Source organism: Microcebus murinus, chromosome 19 (genome assembly GCF_040939455.1).
Source record: "Microcebus murinus isolate Inina chromosome 19, M.murinus_Inina_mat1.0, whole genome shotgun sequence".
NCBI classification, from domain to species: Eukaryota; Metazoa; Chordata; class Mammalia; order Primates; family Cheirogaleidae; genus Microcebus; species Microcebus murinus.
Genome location: NC_134122.1, coordinates 14,555,333 through 14,568,539, shown reverse-complemented (window position 1 = coordinate 14,568,539; position 13,207 = coordinate 14,555,333). Strand labels below are relative to the sequence as shown.

The 13,207-nt window shown below is 54.7% G+C and overlaps 1 protein-coding gene across 4 annotated transcripts in view; it reads right to left on the bottom strand.

Moving 5' to 3' along the window:
- The window catches only part of MYH11 (myosin heavy chain 11), a 104,034-nt gene that overhangs the window by 8,776 nt on the left and 82,051 nt on the right, over window positions 1-13,207 (bottom strand). For all 4 annotated transcript variants that reach the window (XM_012790227.3, XM_012790228.3, XM_075995150.1 and 1 more), the window contains 12 exons: window positions 13,059-13,182; window positions 12,567-12,738; window positions 10,905-11,117; window positions 9,333-9,477; window positions 5,597-5,803; window positions 3,896-4,000; window positions 3,657-3,809; window positions 3,149-3,397; window positions 1,508-1,720; window positions 1,064-1,276; window positions 719-880; window positions 202-330 (listed from right to left, as the gene is read on the bottom strand). In XM_012790227.3, coding sequence (XP_012645681.1) covers window positions 202-330; window positions 719-880; window positions 1,064-1,276; window positions 1,508-1,720; window positions 3,149-3,397; window positions 3,657-3,809; window positions 3,896-4,000; window positions 5,597-5,803; window positions 9,333-9,477; window positions 10,905-11,117; window positions 12,567-12,738; window positions 13,059-13,182 — 2,085 coding nt within the window. The remainder of the gene's footprint in view (window positions 1-201; window positions 331-718; window positions 881-1,063; window positions 1,277-1,507; window positions 1,721-3,148; window positions 3,398-3,656; window positions 3,810-3,895; window positions 4,001-5,596; window positions 5,804-9,332; window positions 9,478-10,904; window positions 11,118-12,566; window positions 12,739-13,058; window positions 13,183-13,207) is intronic.

Here is a 13,207-nt window from a genome sequence, read left to right as displayed (position 1 = left end):
GCCACCCTTGAAGATGCATGCTCAGAGGCCCCACAAATACATTGGAGGAGAAAGGCACGTGTCTGTCCGTGCTCTTGCTACGAGTCCACCCATCTGGAACGGCGGGGTGCGGGAAGGAATCTGGCTGCATAGTCCTGGGCTGGCGAGGGTGGCTACCACGATGTCCCCATCTAGGCTCTCCTAGCAAGAGCAAGGCGTTACCTCTTGCAGCTGCATGAGGTCTGCTTCTAAGCTCTTGGCCTTCTTCTCGTTCTCCTTGGCCGTGGCAAAGATCTCGTCTCTGGAGGCACGGGCATCTTCCAGCTCTCTCTGGAAGTCCTTCATCTGAGCCTGCGTGAGTCAACAGCAAGGGTGAGCGAACATGGCTCTACCCACCAAGTTGTCTGCCTGGCCGAGGTTTCTGCAGCTGGTCACAGAGAAGGCCCTATTGCACGGGCACTGCCTTCAGCCTCAGGGGGCCAGTGGCTGCCTGGGGACACCATTCCAGATGGGCTCAGAAGACCTGCCTGAGAAGTTGAGCCCTGATGTGGTCTGAGGGCAGTAGCCAGGGCGGGAAAGAGCCACCAAAACCTAAACAATGAAGGAAAAGACCCCAGCTCCACCGACACCCACTGCAGAGGTGGGCCTGCTTCTCAGAGCCTGCTCTGCCGACCTGCCTGGCCTTGGGGCGAGCCGTGCCCTCCCTCTGCCCACGCCTTGAGCTCAAGGCATTGCCCACCTGCAGTTTTCGAAGCTGCTTGATGGCCTCCTCTCTCCCCTTGATGGCCGAGTCGGCCTGAAGCTCCAGGTCCTTCAGGTCCCCTTCTAGCTTCTTCTTGGCCGCCACCGCCAGGGCACGCTGCTTTCGCTCGTCTTCCAGTTCCGTCTCGTACTCGTGCAGCTGAGTGAGGAGAGACGTGTGCTGCCCGGCTGCCCCAGAAGTCCCTTGTGCCACTCCGCCAGCACCTGGTGGCGCTCCCTCCCCAGCACAACCCCTGCGCGGTGGGCTTCTCATCCCCAGGTTGCAGGAGAGAAAACAGAGTCCTCATAGACGCCGCCTCCCGTCCTCCCCCGCGGGGCTCACCTGCCTCTGGAGCTGCCGCCGCTTCTCCTCGTTCTGCTCGTCCCGGGCCTGGAGGTCTCTCTCGAACTGGCCCTTGAGGGCCTGCATGTTGACCTCCAGCCGCAGCTTGGCGTCCTCGGTGGCCTGCAGCTCGTCCTCCAGCTCTTCCAGCTGCGTCTTCATCTCCTCCATCTGGGTCTCCAGGGCCCGCTTGGACTTCTCCAGCTCGTGGACCTGGCAACCCGCGGCCAGAGGTGGCTCGTTAGGCCCCCTCGGGATGCGTGTCCGGGACAGAGACGGCCCCCGAGAGCTCAGACACGAGCCTTCCCCTCCGGCCCGCCCTCCCCACCTTCACACCTGCCCTGGAGCTGCCACCTCCCGTTCATCGTCACTTCCCGGGAAAGTGGGAAACGGCGGAGAGGGTGGGTCGGTGACAAGGGGACGGGCAAAGGCAGAGCCACTTACGTTCTTGCCCACGTCATCCTTGGAGCTGACCAGATCCTCCATCTCGGCCCTGAGCATCTTGTTGGCCCTCTCGAGTTCCTCTTTGGCTTCCAAGGCCTCTTCCAGGGCTCGGGCCAGGGACAGGGCCTTGGTTTCCTTCTCCCTGGCTTCCGCCTCGGCTCTGTCCCGCTCGTCCGCGTATTTGGAAGAGATGTTTTTCTCCTCGGCCAACAACTGCAACACAACGGAAGACCCAGGGGTGACTTCCAGCCACATCCCAAGGTCCCTGTCACTGAACTGCAGATACAGGGAGAAGCCTTGTGCCCGGCCGCACTCATCCGGGTGCAGACACACGCGATCTCGGCCGTCTGCGGGGGCGTCCACAAGGCTTTTGCTTTCTGACTTCTAGATCGGTCTGCTGTAGAGCCAGAGAGCAGCTGGGTCCTCGTGCTTTGAAAGCACTAAAGCCGCCCCCGTTGCTTAGAACATGCTGCCACTGAGGTCAGGGTGACATCAGTCCTGCCAGAGGCCAGTTGTTCTTTCATAGTTTCATGGCCACGAGCAGCTGTCTCCCAAAGTGCCCTGTGAGCCACAGTAGGGAAAGGGTCTGTGTAGGTGGGCCTGTACACACCGATCTCTCTGCTTGGAAAGGCGACCCAAAGGACATTCCACACTGCCGTTAGTCTCTTCAGAGAGACAGCGCAGTATATTGTACATTGTGACATCCAACACCCCGACTTGCAGAATTCAGCAAAGACAGGTGAGTCACAGGCACCTCCAGACAGCACAGTCAACACAGACATCCTGCACTGCACAGCGTACTGCACTACACTGTTTAGAATAACCTTGAGTCCCTTGTAAACAAAATCATATTTATTAAATACACGTAACGTATATTCAAAGTCGGTATTGTGGGGTATGGGTCACATATGGTTATATGTACTTTTCAGAACTTGGTTGAATATACACTTCAGATTTGTACATTTCATTGTATGTAAGTTTTGCCTCAAAAGCAGCAAAATTATTTACAAAACGAACTCTAGCTACTACGCAGTGCTGAGGTGTAGAAGAGGAAGTGTACAGATGCCTGTAATCTCCTTGGAAACGTGCTCAAAAGATAAGATGCACAGGATGGGGGTTCAGCCTTACAAATAAATACGTGATTAAAAACACACAGTCAGATATCAGTGACTGAATCAAGGTGCTGACTATATAGATGTTCGCAATTCCTGAAACTGCTGTGGGCTTGAAACTGTACGTGATGAAATGTTGGGAAAAAGGGGATAAAATGATTTACTTGGATTACTCAGTAGGTAGTTAATCAATACTTGTTGAGTGAATAAAATAAATGAACCTCACATCAGGGCTAGAAACTACGGCATCACCGTGTATGCCGATGGCCATCGTGATGGTGGTGGCCACTGGTACACCGTCAGTGACAGTGACTAGAAAAGTCACTGTCATCAAGGCTTATGCACTGCCCTCACTGTGATCTGGTGGCCTCAGTGTTTCGTGGCCTCCCAAAGCCAGACAAGATAGCCTTCCACTGCTTCCAGCAACGGGGGGATGGGACACAGACACACACAGCAGCCACGCCTGGCGCCACGCAGACCCAAAGCCCCCAGCCGGTGCCTGGGAAGGTGGGGACACCCCAGGGCCCACCTGATCAAACTTCTTCTGCTTCTTTTCCAGGTTGGACACCAGTTGCCGCTGGTTGTCCAAATCGACGACCAGGTCGTCCAGCTCCTGCTGAAGCCTGTTCTTGGTCTTTTCCAGTTTGTCATAAGCAGCTGCCTTCTCTTCGTACTGCTGGGTGAGGTTTTCGATCTCCTTCTGGAACCTCTTCTTGCCCTCTTCCATGGCTTCCACAGTGCTGGCAAAGTCCTGCAGCTTCTTCTTCGAGTCTGAGAGCTGAAATGGCAGCGTCCGGGGTCGGGTGAGAGGAGGGCCGTGAGCGGCCCCATCCCTGCCCCCCAGGCCCTGGGAAGTGGAGACCAGCTTCTCCCAGTTGGGGAAACCCAACAGCGTGGGGAGCCGGCCAGCCAAGCGCTGCAATGCCGGCGCTCACCACCAGGGGAACTACAGAGCCCCTGATGGCACACAGGGGCCCCGGGCCCCAAAAAGGAGGTCGATGGACCCCATGACCGAAGCCAGGACGCGTGGCAGGCACCTGGACGTTGAGGGTGGAGATGTGGCGCTCCAGGTTCTGCTTGGCCTCCATCTCCTCGTCCAGCTGGTCCTGCAGACTGTTCCTCTCTTCTTCCAGCTGGCGCAGCTTGGTGGACACGTTGAGCTTCTGCCGGGTTTCCTCTTGAAGCAGCTCCTACAAAGGGGCACGAGGAGGTCCCAGGGATGCACCGGAGGAAGGCTACACCCCAGGTCCCCCGGATGGTGGGGCAGGACGCTCACCTGGGTGTCCTGGAGCTGGGACCCGAGGGACGCCACGTCCTTGGCCAGCTTGATGGCCTTGCCCTCCGCCTCGTTGAGCATGCCCGTGACACTCTCCACTTCGTTCTGAGGGTGCAGAGACCAGTTCGTCACAACCTCTAGGGCAGGATCCTCATTAAGCAAGGGGACCCCTTTTTACCCAAAACACACTGTGTACCCTTGTAGGCTAGGACTTGCGGTGTCCACTGATTGAGAAAATACCCATGAGGTATGGGACCCTGATGACAACACTGTGGCCCTGAAGGGAAGTCCCTCATCACACGTCGGGACCCCTGGCCCTAGACTCTGTGGTTCTAAGAACACGTTACAGCCACAACTGTATCGACCAGGCCCCGAGCCCACTGGGTGGGTCCTGGGCCCCTGCCAAGGTGAAGCTGCGGGTCTGAGGGCTGCTCCAGGCTGGGGGGGAGAATGTGGGGTGCCCTAGGGCTGAGGGGGAGAATGCGGGGTGCCCTAGGGCTGAGGGGGAGAATGCGGGGTGCCCTAGGGCTGGGGGGGAGAATGCAGGGTGCCCTAGGGCTCGGGGGGAGAATTCGGGGTGGTACTTGACCGTCCAAGAGGTGCTGTCCCCAGCACCTGCTCTGTCACCCCTGCTCTCTGCCCTTTCGCTGACCCTTAGGGTCAAAACCAAAGATGCAGACCCGAAGGTGAGAAGCCGTCTATGCATTCTCTGCCTTTTACTCCAGCCCCTGGTGTCTCCAAGCAGGTCCTCTTGGAGACTCCAGCCTGTCCTCCCTGTCTTCCCATTCAGTGAGGGTACGAGTGGATCTCGACTCTTCCAGGAAGCACATCGATGGCATTAGAGGAGCCAAATGTGGAAAAAAATCACACTCAGTGATTCCCCTGCCCCTTTGTCCCAGGCTGTGAGCACATTATTTATCCAAAGTCTGGCCATATCCCATGAATGGAAACTCAGGCCAAATGCCTATTCTGAGCGCAGTAAGACCAAAGATAAACAGACCATGTCTTTCATCAGCTTAAAACCCGTCAGGGGCTTGGCATCACTCAGAGTGAAGCCCAGCGTGCACGTGCTGGGGCCTTGAGGGCCATGCGTCACCTGTTGACAGCCTCCTTCTCTGGTCCCACTCTGTGGCATGTCCCTTCCCACCCCCTACAACGCAGCACTCCGGCTCTACTGGAGTGGCTCTGGCTCTACCTGCCTCTTCTCACCTCCCCACTAACCACTGGGCCTTTGCACATGCCGTCCCCTCTGCCTGGAAGACTTCTGTTTATCCAGCAGATCACACCCATCTTCACAAGGGAGGCCTTTCCTGACTCCTCCCCCAGGCCCGGCCCCCTGGTTATTTATGGCATCATGTGTCTCCCCCTTTCCTGCATTATTTTATGCTCATTTGTGTGATTTATTAATGTCTTCTCCCCTCCCCCAACACCCAGGCTGGACGTCTACTGGGGCAGGGACAAGTGTCTATTATGTTCCTTCTTGTTGCATCTCAGGATTAAGCACAGTTTCCTGGCATACAGCAGGTGTTCAATAAATACTCGTCAAATGAGCAGATGAGGGTTTTTGAAGATTAAATTGAACAAAGGGACGGTGGTCTCTTTCCCTTGGGTCATGTAACCAGAGGAAACCGGCTTTGCAGCGAGAGCACCCGTGGGCTGGCTGGGAAGAGCCTTCTCCCCGCAGCGCCGCCGGGGACTCACCTGCAGCTTGTGGACCTTGTCGTTGAGCTCCGCCCGGGCCCGCTCCCCGTCGCTGCACTTGGACTGCAGCTCCTGCAGCTGCACCTCCAGCTTCTTCTTCTTGTGCTCCACCTCCTGCTTCGCCTGGCCCAGCACGCGCAGCTCGCCGGCCAGGTCCGCGTTCTCCTTCTCCAGCGTCTGCTTGTTCTTGTCCAGGTTGGCCTTGGCCTGGCCGGGGAGGCAGAGGAGGGGTGGCTGTGCGGGGGTGTTCCCCGCGGGAAGCGCCTGCCTTCCCTCCTCAAGCAGTTCCGGGGACCTTGCTCATCGCCTCAGGGGAGGGACCCGGTGGCTTGGGGACACACCGTCAGGATTCTGCTTCCCCCAAGCTCGGGGCTCGCAAACCAGCAACCCGTGAGCTGCGTCCAGCCTGCTGTCCCGTCCCCTGGGACCCATTCAGTGCTTTTAACAAAATTAGTTGCCAACATTTTAATAAATTTCACATAAAAATCTGGACTCCCAGCTTCTCTTCTAAAAACTCTAAAGTTCTCTATCACGACTATGATGGTTACACAAATGTATACGTTTCTTACAGTTCATTGAATTGTACACTTAAAATTGGTGATTTTCGTGGCATATGACCTCAATAGTTCTGAGTTTAGAAAAACAAACTGAAGCCGGGCACAGTGGCTCATGCCTGTAATGCCAACACTTTGGGAGGCCGAGGCGGGAGGATTGTCTGAGGCCAGGAGTTTGAGACCAGCCTGGGCAACATAGCAAGACCCCATCTCTACAGAAAATTTTAAAAATTAGCCGGGCATGGTGGCACATGCCTATAGTCCCAGCTACTTGGGAGGCTGAAGGAGGAGCATCGCTTGAGCCCAGGCGTTGGAGGTTGCCTTGAGCTATGATGATGTCACTGCACTCTAGCCTGGACCACAGATGGAGATCCTGTCTCAAAGAAAAACCCCTAGAAAACCAAAGATCTGGAAACAGGGTCTTCCCTTCCTCCAAGGCAAGAATCGGCCAGATCTGAGTGGCGGCTGGCCTTGTAGGTTGGGCAGTCACACTTCCCTGCCTATGCTTGGTCCTTCAAGTGTACCGACAGATGTACACTGCTCTCCTGTTGTAAAGGCAAAGTTATTTTCTCAAACCAGCGCCTGTGAGTTGCTCCAGGGGAAAAAGCATGCTGGGAGAAAGCGAGAGAGAGGAGGGGGCTCCTCCCAGGGCTGGAGGGAGGAAGCTCGAGAGAAGTGTGTGGACCCCCAGAGCAGAGGACACGCAGGTGACTCAGCTGTCCCACAGCCCCCGGGAGGCACCATTTAGTGTCCAGGCACTCTCAGAAGACGCTCCTTTGCCCCAAGCGTGACCAAGAGCTGCCGGACCTCAGACGGGGACAGGCGCCTCTTAGTGGTAACAGTAGGTTAAGCAAGTGCCCTGGGGGCCTTACGGAACCTGCGCTCCCCCAAAACAGTGGCCCGGCCTCGGCCTCCAGACCTGTGGCAACATTCTGCTGAGCTCAGGGGAGCTGAAATCGGTTAAGAGCTTCCCCCAACGAGGTGGTGGAACCAGCATTCCATGTCACAACCAAGTTGTGCCCGAGATGGGCAGAGGTTCACGGCCTCTACCTGCCTCCTGCAGGTTAGGAACGGACATGCCGTTGTCGGCTGGTGGCCTTAACAGCCCTGGGGCCAGGAGTGTGGGCCGTGGCTTCCAGTCCCTGGCTCCTTCCTTGTCTAGCGACCAGGACTGTAAGTGACCCTGTCTGGGGCCCATCTTCCTGCCACAAAGTTAAAAGGGATGTGTGCGTCTGACTGTTGCCTCAGGCCTAATTGTTTCTTAAGGTGGCAATAGCCCATGCAGGTTAAAATTGCATAAAAAGAAAAAGTAACTTTTGAGCATAATAAAAGGCAATTGAGTGAGAAAATGTATGCCATAGTTATAACCAGAAAAATCTGATTTGTCCAAACCACAGAAAGAATTGACAAGATATTGAAGGTTCATATTTATATCCCACTTGTCAAGTATTAAGTCATTAAATATAAAATATCTGATTTCTTTATTATTATTATTTTTTTTTTGAGACAGAGTCTCATGCTTTTGCCCAGGCTAAAATGCCATGGTGTCAGCCTAGCTCACAGCAACCTCAAACTCCTGGGCTTAAGCAATCTGCTGCCTCTATCTCCCAAGTAGCTGGGACTACAGACATGAGCTACCACGCTTGGCTAATTTTTTGTTTCTATTTTTATTTATCAGGCTAATTTTTTCAATTTTTAGTAAAGACGGGGTCTCACTCTTGCTCAGGCTGGTCTCAAACTCCGGAGCTCAAGTAACCCCCAGCCTCGGCCTCCCAGAGTGCTAGGATTACAGGTGTGAGCCACTGCGCCTGGCTGAAATGTCTCATTTCAAGTCAAGAAGTGTCAAAGTGAAATGTCAGAGATACCAACTGTCCAACTTAGTACTTAAGGAAATTGGACATTTCATACTTAATAACCTAATACTAAGGGAATGTGAACATGCATCCATTTATTTGGAGAGTTGAGGGTGCTTTTCTCCTACAATGCTTTTTGGGGAGGGGGGCTTCCAAGACCACCTCCATTGGGAGCGAGGGGAGACTTGGACACTGGCATTTTAGTAAGGGCCGCAAGTGAAATGAAATGAGTTCGTGACTGTAAAAGCGCTCATCTTTTACATAACAACACGGGGGTGGTCTGATTCAGGCTTTGAGGTAGAAGTCCAGCAGGAATTCACAGGCTAAAAAACTCACCCTGGGAACGAAGGACAAGGAAATACCCCAAAGGGAGATCAAAGCACCCAAGATAAAGCATTCACAACACTGCTATTTAACCCCGCCAAAGAGCCCAACGGCAGGAGAGAAAATGTATTCCAGAGAGAGCCATTCTGCTGGAAAACTCAACTAATGACAATTTTCCTCCAATCTTCAGAGACGTTAAGATGGACAGAATGTTCCCAATTTGAAGTTTTGTTGCACCTCCCAGAAGTTTCGCCAAACCTTTGCTCATCTCCGAGGGACAGTGTCCTGTGCACCCTACCTTGTAGAGGCCGGGTGGCGGGTCTGCAGCAAGACTGCCCTACGGCAAGTCACAGCTCTGTCACTTACTAGCTGTGTGGCCTTGGGTGAGTCTCTTCACCTCACCACTGTGGGCCTCAGTTTCTTTTTTTCTTTCTTTCTTTCTTTCTTTTTTTTTTTGAGATAGAGTCTTGCTTTGTTGCCCAGGCTAGAGTGCTGTGGCGTCAGCCTAGCTCACAGCAACCTCAAACTCCTGGGCTCAAGCGATCCTCCTGCCTCAGCCTCCCGAGTAGCTGGGACTACAGGCATTTGCCACCATGCCCGGCTAATTTTTTTTCTGTATATATCAATTGGCCAATTAATTTCTTTCTATTTATAGTAGAGACGGGGTCTCGCTCTTGCTAAGGCTGGTTTCGAACTCCTGACCTTGAGCAGTCCGCCCTCCTCGGCCTCCCAGCGTGCTAGGATGACAGCCATGAGCCACCGCGCCCGGCCCTCAGTTTCTTAATGTGTAAAATGGGTTCAACAGTTCCCGTCTCCTAGAGTGGTTGTCAGAATTGGCACGACGTGTGGGATGCTGTGTTATGCAACGTGAGCTGCCTGCCGTCCTTGTCATCAGAGCCCTGTAGAACTCGCTGTTCCTCTCCAGACAGACCCTGACAGGTAGTTATATATTTGAGGCCGCTGACACGGCGCTATCTTGTGTCACAAGAAAGAACCGCAACATACCCTCTTGAACTGCTCGAGCTGCTCGGTGAGCTCCTCCACCATCTGCGTGTGCTTCTGCCGCATCTCCTGGACCTGGGCCTCGTGGGAGCGCGTCTCCTCGTCCAGGGCCTTCTTCAGCACCGTCACCTCCTGCTCCCGCTTGGCCCTGGACGGGAAGAACACGGTGGGTGGCCATCGGGTGGAGACGGAGGCCCCCCTCAGATGGCGCTGTGCAAAGGAGCAAGAGTCCGCCAGGACCCAGAGCTGAAAGCCCATCAACCGCCCCACCCTCGCTATGTGACCTTGAGTCGCTCACCTAACCTCTCTGGACCTGGAATTTCCTCAGCTGCAAAATGTGGAGCATATTACCTGCCCGGAATCTCTCTAAAGGCTGGCAAACAAGTGTACAAGGTAATGTTATTGAAAGAATGTTTGTGAACTGCAAAATGTTCCCCAAGTATTAATACTGGCCCTTATTTATGGAGCACTTGCTATATGCCAGGTCTGAGCTAAGTCTTTTTTTTTTTTTTTTTTTTTTTTTTTTTTGAAACAGAGTCTCGCTTTGTTGCCCAGGCTAGAGTGAGTGCCGTGGCGTCAGCCTAGCTCACAGCAACCTCAAACTCCTGGGCTCGAGTGATCCTTCTGCCTCAGCCTCCCGGGTAGCTGGGACTACAGGCATGCGCCACCATGCCCGGCTAATTTTTTTTTATATATATATGTTAGTTGGCCAATTAATTTCTTTCTATTTATAGTAGAGACGGGGTCTCGCTCTTGCTCAGGGTGGTTTTGAACTCCTGACCTTGAGCAATCCGCCCGCCTCGGCCTCCCAAGAGCTAGGATTACAGGCGTGAGCCACAGCGCCCGGCCTGAGCTAAGTCTTGATATGTATCTTCTAATCCTCAGAGCGATCCTAAGAGGCAGGTATCTTACTATTTCCATTTTACAGATGAGGAAACCAAGGCTAAGAGAGGGTGAGCTTTCCTTATGGTGTCACAGCCATTGTGTGACAGAGCCAGAACTTGAAGCCAAACAGCCTGACCTTGAGCCCATACTTTTAACACCGCACTAGGCTTTCCTGTACCGTTGGCCAGGTGGAAAGGGAAGAGAATATCTCGCTGGCCTCTGGGTGCCTGAGGGCGATGTAGCACAAAACCCAAAGTGTGGGAAGTAAAGCTCAGGGTATACAGTGTTAGCAAAGCCCTGGCACAGGGTGCATCAGAACACATTTGTATGTTTGTTGAATGAACACATGAGCCAGTTTCACTGGAGCCAGCTTTCATTACCTGGCAGGTGATTCGTTGTTGTTGTTGTCTGTTGATTTGAAGCGAATCTTAAATACACACTTGGAGATGAGAGCTTAGAGATTTACTTAGACACGCATAAAAAAAAGCAGGAAGGAATTACTCAAAAATGCTAACTATGGTGAGCCTAGGGCGAATTTTTTTTTTTAATGTCAAATCGCTCTCTAATTGAGTAAGTATTATATTATAGTGCAAAATAAGATGGTCGGAAATAACCGTGCTTCTGTGAGCTATAGCAGAATGCGAGCGGGAAGGCAGGTGGGTAAGGCCCGGCGGGGCGGAGGCCTGGCACCTGAGCTCCTGCTGGGCGGCCGTGCTGTCCAGCGTGTCCTCCAGCTCCGTCTTCAGGGCCTCCAGCTCCTCCCCCAGGTCCCGCTTCTGCTTCTCGGCCTTGTTCCTCGCCGCCCGCTCCGAGTCCAGGTCCTCCTGCAGGTCCGAGATGTGGCCCTCCAGCTCGCGGATCTTCTTCAGGGCGTTGTTCTTCTGCGCGATTTCATCGTCGAGCCTGCCAGGGACGGACCCCCAGAATGAAGCCCCCAGGGCCCCTGGCCCCCTGGCCCTCACAACGCCGGCCGAGAATTATTCTCTGGGACCAGCCACTTGGTGCTGCACAGACACCAAAACAGGTTCCACCCGTGTCCCCAAGACACAGAGGACTGCCTCTCGCTATGTTGGACGGCTTGGAGATTCACACAGGGCGTGAGTGCCAAGGGTCGTATGTGTGTGCGTGCGTGTGCATTCATGTGCGTGTAAGAATGCAAGGCGTCAGTGCACAGTAGGAGCTTTACAGATGTTTTCTGAATGCTGGGCAGTTATTCTTCCCTGGCTTTGTCCTTTCTTTGCTCAGTGCCTGAAAACCCGCTCCATGCACAGCACGTGGCCGGGCACTGCCTGGGGACGTGTCCAAACCAGGTGTCTGGTGGGGGCAGTGACCGCAGATCAAGGTGGGCTGTGAGAAGCCTTAGTTAAGTGGCAGAGTTTCTGGAAGGAGGGCTCCCTCCTGGCATGGGGTGGAGCGATAGAAAGGAACAGTTTGCGGGCGGGCACAGGGGCCGGGGAGAGGGAAGCACTGGATTTGACCGCACTCGCGATGGACAGCAAGCGAACGGCTGTGTTGGGCGAGGCCGCAGAGGGTGGGCGGGCGGGCTCCGAGGGCCCAGCCACACAAACTGGCTTTTCCCGAATAAGCCAGCGAAGGAGCAAATTCACACCCAGAGTGATGATGTCCCTTATCACCCTGGTACTGTCACGCAGCGCAAATTCGAAGAGGAAGGGCAGTGCCAGGGCATCAGTGAGAAAGCGTTGGGGCTCGAACCCCAGCTCTGCCTCTCGCAAGCAGAGTGACCCTGCACCTGCCCCTTCCCCTCCGCGAGGCTCAGCTCCCTCCCCAGTGGCGTCTGCAAAGAACTTAGCTGCAATGCCCCCAGCTCGAAGCCATTAGTGTGGGGCCGGCTAAGAGCCAGGAAAAGGGAACAGCAGAGGAAGCAGGTGGGGACACACTTCGAAGGACTGGCAGAATCCGAGGGCTGCTGTGTGCCAAGGGTGGCAGGAGGTTGACATTCACAAAAAGAGGGAGCTCTGAGGAAGGGGGCTGGGGAGAAGAAGATCATGCCAGCCTTAGACACAGGGCATCTGAGATGCCGATGGAAACAGGCTCATTGGGCAACTGGAAATTCAGAACTGGGATGTAGACGAGAAAGTTCTGGGCACTTAAGGGGCGGCAGTGACGCTGTGGTGGACGGCAGACTGACCACCAAGAGAGAATGCATTGGCAGGAAGAGAAGAAAGTCAACAGCACGGATATGGGGGTGTGGGCAGGGCTGAGGGGCTCGCAGGAGGCCTGGCCTGGGAAATGAAGTCCGCGCCAAGGGCCTGGGGCCGCCTCGACCAAGGTGGCCGCTGGGAGTTGGCAGGTGCCCTTGGGACACACGGTGCCCCGCCCGCTGCCCGCTACCTGGCCAGGGCCGCCTGCAGCTCCTCCTCCTTCTTGGCGAGCTGCATCTTGAGCTCTGCGATCTGAGCCTGGAGGTCGGCGATCTGCTCGTGGAAGTCGCTGGCGTCACCCTCCAGCTTCCGCTTCAGCTTCTCCAGCTCCTGCCGGCTCTTCTCCTCCTTCTTTAGCCGCACTGCAATACAGCCGGGGGCTCCTCAGGGGAGGGGACCACCAGAAAGACGCCTGGCAGCGGGCCTTTCCGCCCGGGCATCCCGCACCGAGGACATTCACGTCCTCCTGCGGTGACCGGCACGCTGGCCCGTGACCTCCTGCGCGGAGGGGCGGTCTGGGCGAAAAGCACCTTCTATTATTAATGTGGCTGTCGACGGGGGATTGGCGGAGTTTTGATAGAGCTGTCCCTCTTGTGGAATGATCTGCCATTCTCAAAGTTCCCTTCTGACCCTCCTGGTTTTAAAAATACCCACTGGAAACCTCTTCGGGGAGCTGGTTTACCTTCCAGTTCTGAGATCATAGATTCATGCTTGTTCTTCAGCTTGGTGAGATTCTTAGCCTTTTCTTCCTCTTCCGCGAGATTTGTTGTTAAGTCACTAATCCTCTCTTCGAGGAGTTTTCGTTCCTTTTTTGGGAAAGAGAAAGAAATG